The sequence below is a fragment of the Colias philodice genome, chromosome 5 (assembly GCF_061535455.1).
Source record: "Colias philodice isolate Cphi_HAF_F1 chromosome 5, ilColPhil1 Martin Lab GWU primary, whole genome shotgun sequence".
Taxonomy (NCBI): Eukaryota; Metazoa; Arthropoda; class Insecta; order Lepidoptera; family Pieridae; genus Colias; species Colias philodice.
In genome coordinates this window covers 5,976,114-5,986,064 of record NC_143090.1, presented here as the reverse complement: position 1 = coordinate 5,986,064, position 9,951 = coordinate 5,976,114, and the positions used below count along the sequence as shown (strand labels likewise).

The window sequence follows — 9,951 nt, the reverse complement described above, 5'->3', positions numbered from 1 at the left end:
GACAATCATGGAAATTAGAATACAAGATTTTTTCAAGGGAGGGAAAGGAAGTGCTACAAAAACTATTTTCATTGCTACTACTGCTTGAAGATGCCGAATAAAAGATATCACTATTTGCACTGCAGTTAGACATACAAAAGTAACTATTTACAGTTACTTAAAAATACAAAATAAGCTATAACAGTTATACCAATAATACCAGCAATATAATATAAAAAACAAGTACAGCAAATTAAGACTAAACAATAAATAAATTTTACATTTACATTACATACAAGCCACCAAAAAAAAAAAAATAATAAGTTTTAAAACAATAAAAACAATAATAATAATGCCTAAATTATCAAGAACATTGAGTTTTAATTACCATAATATGTAACAGAATTTAGGAATAATAAACCCAAATGCCAGGGAGCTAGGTCGAATAATGTACGTCAAATGTCAAAGGGACATAAATGACAGCAGTCGACAGCTGTCTATCTAGTAGTATAATAAAATTGTTTACATTTACAAGTTACATTATGAAAGTTGTGTCAATACTTTGAATCTTTAAAATACACACAATGCATAACATTTACAAAACGACGGTACTCACATTAGGCATTGACTTTTATTATATTAATTGTGGGTGATTACTAAGTATGTTAACCAATAACCACAGAATGATTAATATGAGTATTTTTATAACTATATACAAACATACATTAGGCACCAGAAGCAGCAAAAAAAAAAAAAAAGAATGAAAGTGTTTGATTTAAAAACCAGTGAACTTTTATATACAAATAGGTAGCAGAAAGCATGAGTTAATAACACACAGAACACAAAACACAGACGGAGAACATAAAGTTTATAAAAAGAGAAATACATACAAACATTTACCGCCTATGGTTTCTTAGTGTATCGTTTGGGCCTGACATTACTCTGCATAGCATGGGCTTCTTTGACACCACCACCTGCTTGTGTCATCTCAGACTCCAACCCCGAAGCACTTTGAGAGATAGCATTCAGATCAGCCATACAGGTTACTTGCCGCTTCACACCTTTGGAATCCAACACAATCACAAGGCCATCTCTGGTCCAACATTTGTTAATGCCAAACTGTTTACGAGCAGCAAGGAATGCTTCATGCCGCTGCTTGGTGAGGAACTCTGAGATTGTAATTCCAGTAGATTTTAAAACAGTTTTACCATACCATAGTTTATTTTTAATAGATAAATCACTTAACTTTACAAGAATAGGCCTTGGTTTGTCCAAACCAGTGCGCCCAATGCGATGGCATCTGTTTATGTTCATTGTGCTGAAGTCAGGAATTTTGAGATTTGAACGAACAAACCGCACCAGTAACTCAGATGTATCCTCTTGATTGTCTTCAGGCAACCCATGTATTAAGAGTATTTTCTTTCTACTTCTGGTTTCCTGATGATCATATAATTTGAAGAGGAGGTTGACTTGAGCGTGAAGTTGCTTTAAGGTAGACAGAACAAAACTCCGAAATTCGGAAAATTCTGATTCCAAGCTGGAGTTTGTGTTGCAAGCTGGTGCTGTTTTGTTTCCCTTCAAGGTATTTTCAAATTCAGCCATCCTTGAAGTGAACATAGTTGTCATACTGTCCAATGACTGTTGAATTGAATCCATAGTGGTGATTTATATTGAAAACGCTGATATTTCAGGGAGTGAATGTTGTAGATATATTGCTGGTATGAACTTAACACTAGTTAATCATTTGAATCAAACTTTACTTCTTTAAAATAAATTTAAATAGATTAAAATTTTAGAGAGCGTAATTTTTACGTGTTGACGTGTACACATCTACCCGCGAAAAGTGCCGCGCTTTTTGAGTTTTGTAAGTAAAGATAAAGTTTGTGCAAAGATGTAGAGTTAAACATAATATAGGTACCAATTTTTAAATATTTTTAGCATAATCGCTTAAAATATTATGAAGAATATCTACCATTAATTGTACATAATAATTAATAATATTATACACGCTGGATTTAGTAAAACATTTCATCATGTTATAATATAATAGCTCTACATGCATTTTAAATTATTCTATACAATTATTTATTGAAGTTTATACAATCTATGTGTATTTACTGTGTGTATTTAGGTCTAATGTGCTTTCTTTTTTTGTCACTGAATGTATGTGTAAGTATTCCCCCTGTAGATAATGCTTATGCGCACAAAAACCGCTTTATTTTGCTATTATTGTGATTATGGAGTGTAGATTGTGACGATGCAACGGCAACACTTGCATAATATGTCACTGTCAACATTTGACATTTATTTGTTATTGTTTACATTTTTTTTGAAAAAAAAAAGACACATTTAAACTTAATTCTATAAATTACTATTTACTACATACACCCTTACATATTTCTTCTAATGTAAATTACTAATATTGATATTTTGTGTATGCTTACACTAGGAATTGAAAGAAGCATGTAAGGTAAGTTTAATCGAGTGGAATAAATCTCTGGCAGTTGCCAGTTTTATTATTAGAATACTAACTTAATATAATTCTTTATCAGTCTTTCGAAAAAGTATTGGTCCAAAACTTGAGATTTGGTTTGACGAGCAGCTTAACTGAGGCTATAGAAACGATTCCACGATGGCGCCTTATACAAGCTGCCTTGCCGCATGTAATGCATTCATTAGCTGCTATACTCCACAACAGGTATCGGTTAAAATTTGAATAATTTATAACATTTTATTATAGTTTATTATTAATGAATACATAGCTATATTTGATAGTATCACAGGAAACTGAAAGAAAATGAAATAACTGTAAGTTTTATTTTAAATTATCCCTATTAAAGTGAAACTTTTATTACATCGTCTCAAACTTTTTGGTCTATGTAGCGCATGTCGCGTGACGGTCGAACCGTACGATAATTATCGTACAAATATGATAATTTTGTGCCTAAGTTTCACTTTTACCGTGGTTTCATAAAACCACACAACATTTTTTCCAGATTAATATTTGTCTAATATCTTACAGAGTAAAAGACAACATGCAATCATTGGGAAATGTGGAGACAAAACTGCTATACACATTGCATTGGATATTACTTGATGCTTCTGATGAATGCGCTGATAATGATTATGAAAATGGGAAATTCTTCACAAACCCATTTCACTATCTATTCTCTATACCAGCTATAACTGTAAGTTTCAGATAAATTTAATTTTATAACCAACCAACTTCTGCTAAAGTCCGGTCGCGGAGCAGAAAGAATTTCGTACAATGACCTCTTTACCTACTGACAGTGGTCACAAACATTTTTGAATGAAGTGCAGTTTACATGAAATATTTGGAGGAGAAAATGTTTTGTACTAATTTATTAAATAAATGTCCTTTATTCATTTACAATACTAATTATTAGTTAGTTAAGTACATTTTAACTTTTTCAATAACAACAATATATTATATTATAAAAAAAAGTGTGCGTGTACACACATAAGAAGTGAAACTTCTTTATGACCTTATTTTTCAAAAAATAATTTACTATGTACAATATTACAGAAATACGTTAGTCTAACACGCGATTTCGACTTAGGCGGATTTTGATTGGACATAAAGAGTTTGAGGTTTTATTCTTATAAATTTTGAATTCTCAAAATCATAATTGAACACCTGACATTAATCAAGCAAACACAAACCTTACGCTCTCAGGTTAAAGGTTTACAATCCCTAAGGACGGCGGTCATTGCACCTGTGCGAGCAAGACACATTATTTTTACAAGGGAGTGACAGTGACAGGTAATAACAGGTTAATGTACGAAATTCTTCCTGCTCCGCGACCGGACTTTACATATAATTGTTGTTTTTAAAACACCATTGCCATTTTGTTCTGCTTATGACTTATATCTATTATTATTTATTATCTATGAAAATATATTTAATAATTTCTTTTCTAGCTGTTTGTTTACCTCTTCGCTCCAATATCTCATCACTTGAAAGAATCAGACTTTACAACAAACTATAGATTAGAGAATGGGTTGAAATTATGGCAAGCTATGTGGGAGTATAGACATCCGGATGCAGCTTGTTTCACTACACTTGTGAAACCTAAGCCTAAGCCCTTTAGTGGGAAATACTCTAAGAGACCACAGCATGGTGATGTGTTTATGGGACGTAAGTTATTGTATTATAATTATTTAATTTTTATTATGTTTACACCAGAATAGATAATATAAGGTAGCATTTTAAATTTAAGTTGCCAAATAATTCATTTCTGTTATTCCTATAGCATGAAATGCAATTTATTAATAGGTATTAGGAAATTCTTGAACAGTAGAAATATTATTGATGAAATAAAACTATATTTCCAGGAAAATTCTCCAAAGAAGAAGGCATTGTAAATGGCAGTCCACCGAGCCAAAATGTATCGATATCCCAATCAGATGCACCATCAAAACAAGCTAGTACTGAGGAAGAGCCTTGGTTGTCCTCGCCCAAGGATACTATATTCCCTGAGACTATTCCGGAAGAGAGTTCTAGCACAGAGGAGGAACATGTGGTAATTTATCTTGGATATATAATATTACTAGCTTTCCACCCCCGGCTTGGCCCGCGTTTTCAAAGAAAAACCCGCATAGTTCCCGTTCCCGTGGGATTTCCGGGATAAAATTTATCCTATGTGTTATTCTGATGTATAAGCTATAATGTGGTAAAGTTTCATTCAAATCCATTCAGTAGTTTTTACGTGAAAGAGTAACAAACATCCATACATCCATACTTACAAACTTTCGCCTTTATAATAGTAGTAGGATTCCTTATTTCACACAACAATCACAAATTTTATATAATGGTCATTAATACTAATGTAATTTACTTATAGAAATGAAACATAAGTTTTCTGGTAAAGTCAAGAAAGCAATTGGACGTTTTTGTATTTATAGCTAACTAGCTTTCCGCCCGCGGCTTCGCCCGCGTTTTCAAAGAAAAACCCGTTCCTGTAGGATTTCCGGGATAAAACCTATCCTATGTCCTTTCTCGGGTATCAAAATATCTCTATACCAAATTTCATGCAAATTGGTTCAGTAGTTAAGGCGTGATTGAGTAACAGACAGACAGACAGAGTTACTTTCGCATTTATAATATTAGTATGGATGTGTGAGAGAAGAATAATCATGTTATTAAAACTTATATTTGCTTGTAACAATGCGTTCTTTACTTTATTTTATTTCAGTTTATATATCGACTTCCATCAGAACCAAATTATGGAGGGCCAAATAAAGGGTCATACACAGTATATGCAGCGGATCCAAGCATTTTCCAGATACAAAAGCCAGATACTCCAAAACCATCTCTACCGGGAATTAAACCGCTTCCACAGATTACTAAAATGAGGTATTATTTTTTATTTATTTACTATTTAATAAAAAAATTATTTAAGATATGTTAGAAACTCATATAATCTTACCAAAGTATAAATCATTTTGTATGATTTTAATCAGTTAAAATTAGCTATATACCTTTTAAAATCAGTTAAAATTATTCAACTATCTACAACAACGTTTAATTACATGTTCATTATGTTATTTTTCAGCTCATCAGATAAAGAATCTTTAACAGACAGTGGTGGAGGTCCTGGCATAAAAGGAACACCTACATCTGTTGAGAAAGCTCCACCACATAAACAAGCTAATGTTAGTTCTAAAATATGTATATCAGTAATAAGTACAAGGTGGTACAAGTAAGAAATAATCACACTATCGAAAAGACAGTTGATTTTTCTTATAAAATTAGAATAATAGGACAATTCCTATGTAGGAGTAGGTATACAGCACAATGATATGTCAGGTTTTATTATTCTTAAAAATATCAAATCATCTTTACATCACTGAAAGTTTTTATTTAGATTGAGAATTTGTTGTGAGGTTTAAAAAAGCAAAGACAGCTTTAATCAGTATTCTTTTACGTGTTTAGCCAATAGTTTGGAACTATTTTTACAGGTGTCAGCTGCGACAATTTTAGATGTTGCAACCATGAGATGTTTATTCGCATTGCAATGGCAAGAGGAAGGTGTTTATTGGGCTCTTCATTACTTATACAATCGGTAATTATATTTTTGTAAATTATATATTTGAAGACAACGTGTCTGTGTTTGAAGTCCCGTGTTTCCTTCTGGGGTCAGATGCCCTGTTCATCTTTTTATACCGATTTTTATATAGTTTTTATACCGATTTTCTTTACGGACAAGTAAATGTGTGCAGCCTCCTGCAGACTTTTTTACACACACACGCAAGTATCGTTTGTCTGATATTTTTTGAGTAGTTAATTGTAAAAATATAATAGTGAATAATAAAAAGATAAACACTTAATGGTAAAAATACTTTTGAAATAACTCCATTAAAACTCATCAACTTCTCTTACAGATTAAGAGATATATGCGATGACGTATCCAAACAAACACAACCCAGAAAACGCAGTAATTCTTTGCCTATCCCCAAAATTGAAGTCTCTGTCTATCAGAGTTCAGATATCAAGGAAAGAGAATCGTTAAAGAACTTTATAGAAGTCCCAGAAACAAAGGAAATGCCAGTCACAGAAGTACCATTCGTTCATGGCCCCAAAATCGACGAAGACAATGTAATGATACGACGAGCGAGTGAAAAAATAAAACGAAAAATGAAAATGTCGGATTTAAAGGCGTTCGTCGAAACTAAATTGCTTTCCAAATCTGAAAAAGCTCTGGAAAAAATTGGCCAAGATGAACATAAATTTAGTTTTCACACTGCAGTAAGAATGATATCTGTATATATTTTTTTTGTTAGCCTTTGAAAAGTTTATACTCTAGCAGATCGATATTAATCTATTTATTTTTTTAGGAGTACCATAGATCTCTAGACCATACTGAAGATAGGCCTAATTCCGCTCTGGCTAGCAATTTCCCTCCCCTTGGTTCAAGATTGACTGGAGACATGTTGCAATGTAATCTTATAAAAGGGAAAAGTATGCCGAGCCTTAGGTAAGTTAATCTCATGTTAATTTTATAAGTACTTTAGGTATGAGTAAACAATATCTAAAAATAGGCAAATAGGTCTAGACATCGAAGCTACAGCATAGGGTTTATTACAAATCTCAATTGAATTTCATGGAAGCTTTTAAGTGAACATTAATTTTTAGATATATTTTTTGCGTAGCCATACTTTATTAATTTTTCTTCCTTACCGCGTTTTCTATACATATTTTCAAATCGTTTTATCAATTTTAATCGAAGCACAGCATGATTTTATTACTACACACACAACTCTATAATTTTTCCGTATAAAAATATATATTTTTCTCTTTCTCCTGTCTTTATGATGCTTATTCCTGTACACTAATATTGTGGACGAACGATTACTTAGCTGTCTGATTGACGAGCTAGCCTCTAACGGGTAAGTGAGAGCGTATAATTGTAGGTAGATACAGATGGTAGACGCTTCATTAGAAAATTATTGTAACAAGTAGCAAAATTTGCGCATAGTCTACAAAGTACAATCCCTAATTAGACAACAACTGTAGTTAAATAAAACGATAGTTAAGCTTAACTCACTTCGTAGATAAAACATTATAAAGAATAAAAAGTCCTAAAGCAAATATAACACACTTAATAACAATAATCTATAGATAACATTAACGCTAAAATTAAACTCACTTTTGAGGTTGTGACAAATTGATTACCAAAGTGATAGCATGATTTATAATTTAACAGATTTTATGATTTTTATAATACACACAGTTTGCATGCATATCAAATCTACGCTTCAAAATTATTAATAATTAATTTAAAAAAACTATCATACACACTTCACGCGTTTGCAATAACCTTAAATCCCAGTCATGCACTCCGACATCAATAAAGTAAATTAATAAAAGTAATACAAATAAAATGCACTAGAATGTGATTAAAATTCAAATGATTATACCTGCTCTATTGATTAAATACATGCCTTTTTACAGATACATCGGGGAAATAAAAACGGAAAGGGCTCAGGGAATACAAACGGCAACCACATCTAATATGCAAAAAAAGAAAAATCCAATTATAACAGTCACTGAACATACTCCTACACCATCGCCTGATTACTTATCCAAAACAAGACAAGTGAGAATGACTTGAATCTATCTTTCTTTCTCATGTTTTTTGTTATCTATACTTTAATTAATACATATTATAAAGCTGAAGAGTTTGTTTGTTTGTTTGAACGCGCTAATCTCAGGAACTACTGGTCCGATTTGAAAATTTCTTTCGGTGTTAGATAGCCCATTTATCGAGGAAGGCTATAAGCTATATATCATCACGCTAAGACCAACAGGAGCGGAGTAATGCGGGTAAAAACGCGGGGCACAGCTAGTTATCTATATAAGTATTTATTCAAAATTATATAATTGTATGTTTATCGGCCATCCGGTTTCCATAACACAAGCGAAAGCTTAGTATGGGATCAGATCTTGCCGTGTGTGAAAAATTGTCCTGAAATATTAAAAAAAAATTACAGTATCAAAAGTTATTTATATTGACATAATACTTAATTTTAGGGTTCAATAGAATCACAAATGGATTCCGTAAGCATACAAGGTTCGCAACACATACCTACACCGGAACGTAAACCCAGTTTAGCTAGGTCACAAACAGATTCCAACATTACATACGTATTAGAGGAAATACAAGAAGCGCCGGGCTCAATTAATTATATTACAAAGGAAGGCGAAATTGACCTACAAATTGTGTTGAAGGTAAAAAATATACGAAAAAATTTAAAGAAATTGGTGTTTATATACATATATTTATCTGGTGCACGTGCACCTTTTGGGCGCTAAATTTATTGAAGTTCTTAGTAATAATTATAACGTATAAAAATTGTATGTGAAAACATTTAATATTTTCTTATACAGGCAGTGTATTCCGTATCAACAATGGATAGTTACTACATAACAATAAGGGTGATGGAAGTTATGTTGAATTTAGTAGACACTCTCATGGAGATAGGAGTGCATAAAAATTGGCAAATGGATAAAACGCAACCCTCTCGGCCAGAAAATATTGATCCCTTGGCTGATTTCAATAAAGAAAAGGAAAGCAAGGTAATAATATGTTTGAATATTTGAAGTGAAACTTCTTTAGATAGTAAAATTTCAAGTCATCAGCGTCATGGCAATACCGTCACGTCTTGGAGTAAGGCGACGATTTTATTACCTACCTATATATATATTATAGTTTTTTGATTACTGACTATCTTCAATTATAATGGTTGAAAAATGTTTAGTTATGAAACATACATATATTCTAATATACACGACTTCAGTATGTATAATTTTTTAACAAGCATCTAGATAGTTTGACATTAAAGCTATTTGTTTCAGGAAAGAGACTCAGAGATACGTTGTACGCAAAGTCAGGAATCTACAAACGACGGGGAGAGTAAAGACAAGTCAAAAGACGATGAGAATTATGATTGTCCGTATTATATGATCATGCATATTATATTGAGGTATACACTATTCTTTATCCCATAAATATTTAGGATTCATTGCAGATATTTTGTAACATCGTCTCTTTTTTGCAATCAAAAATAAAAATACCTGTTTTTTGCTTCTTGGAAATATTAAGATTCTCATTCATCTTAGTGGGTTTAAAAACATCTTATTCTAATACGGAAGGGTAATTTTTTTCCGTGATAGTTTTACAATTTTCTTGGGTTTAGGCTCCTTCGCCAACTGGGTTGTTCACACGGGTGTACGACATCCCTCCGCGGGCCCCAAGCGGAATCCCTTCGTATACAAGCTCGTAACTCATTACGTCACTTGAGATCGTCTTCAGTAAACAAATTCACGCAACGACTGAAGGAAATGACAAAGTTCTCCCCGATTCGTGAAGTGCTGGACAATCTGCACGCTACTGTTGGATTTTGTGCTGAACCAAGTATGGTCTCGCCCTTAAGTAAGTTAAGAATGAG

General features: G+C 32.5%; 2 protein-coding genes across 2 annotated transcripts in view; one reads left to right on the top strand and one right to left on the bottom strand.

The window, feature by feature from the left end:
- Positions 1-719: 719 nt before the first annotated feature.
- Positions 720-1,816, bottom strand: LOC149488458 (uncharacterized). Its single transcript, XM_089695592.1, has one exon. The coding sequence runs from the start codon at positions 1,633-1,635 to the stop codon at positions 883-885; it is 753 nt and encodes a 250-aa protein (XP_089551718.1). The 5' UTR covers positions 1,636-1,816; the 3' UTR covers positions 720-882.
- A 299-nt stretch (positions 1,817-2,115) lies between these two features.
- unc80 (unc80, NALCN channel complex subunit) overlaps positions 2,116-9,951 on the top strand; it is a 29,182-nt gene continuing 21,346 nt past the window's right edge. Inside the window, exons 1-16 of the mRNA XM_089695294.1 lie at positions 2,116-2,142; positions 2,429-2,449; positions 2,532-2,677; positions 3,002-3,167; positions 3,922-4,138; positions 4,336-4,523; positions 5,196-5,356; positions 5,556-5,655; positions 5,962-6,065; positions 6,385-6,763; positions 6,838-6,977; positions 7,955-8,099; positions 8,534-8,731; positions 8,891-9,079; positions 9,359-9,486; positions 9,700-9,935. Coding sequence (XP_089551420.1) covers positions 2,116-2,142; positions 2,429-2,449; positions 2,532-2,677; positions 3,002-3,167; positions 3,922-4,138; positions 4,336-4,523; positions 5,196-5,356; positions 5,556-5,655; positions 5,962-6,065; positions 6,385-6,763; positions 6,838-6,977; positions 7,955-8,099; positions 8,534-8,731; positions 8,891-9,079; positions 9,359-9,486; positions 9,700-9,935 — 2,545 coding nt within the window. The remainder of the gene's footprint in view (positions 2,143-2,428; positions 2,450-2,531; positions 2,678-3,001; positions 3,168-3,921; positions 4,139-4,335; positions 4,524-5,195; positions 5,357-5,555; positions 5,656-5,961; positions 6,066-6,384; positions 6,764-6,837; positions 6,978-7,954; positions 8,100-8,533; positions 8,732-8,890; positions 9,080-9,358; positions 9,487-9,699; positions 9,936-9,951) is intronic.

Bases quoted from the DNA above. Each gene is read 5' to 3' on its own strand.
- LOC149488458 (XM_089695592.1), bottom strand. From the start codon at position 1,635: ATGGATTCAATTCAACAGTCATTGGACAGTATGACAACTATGTTCACT.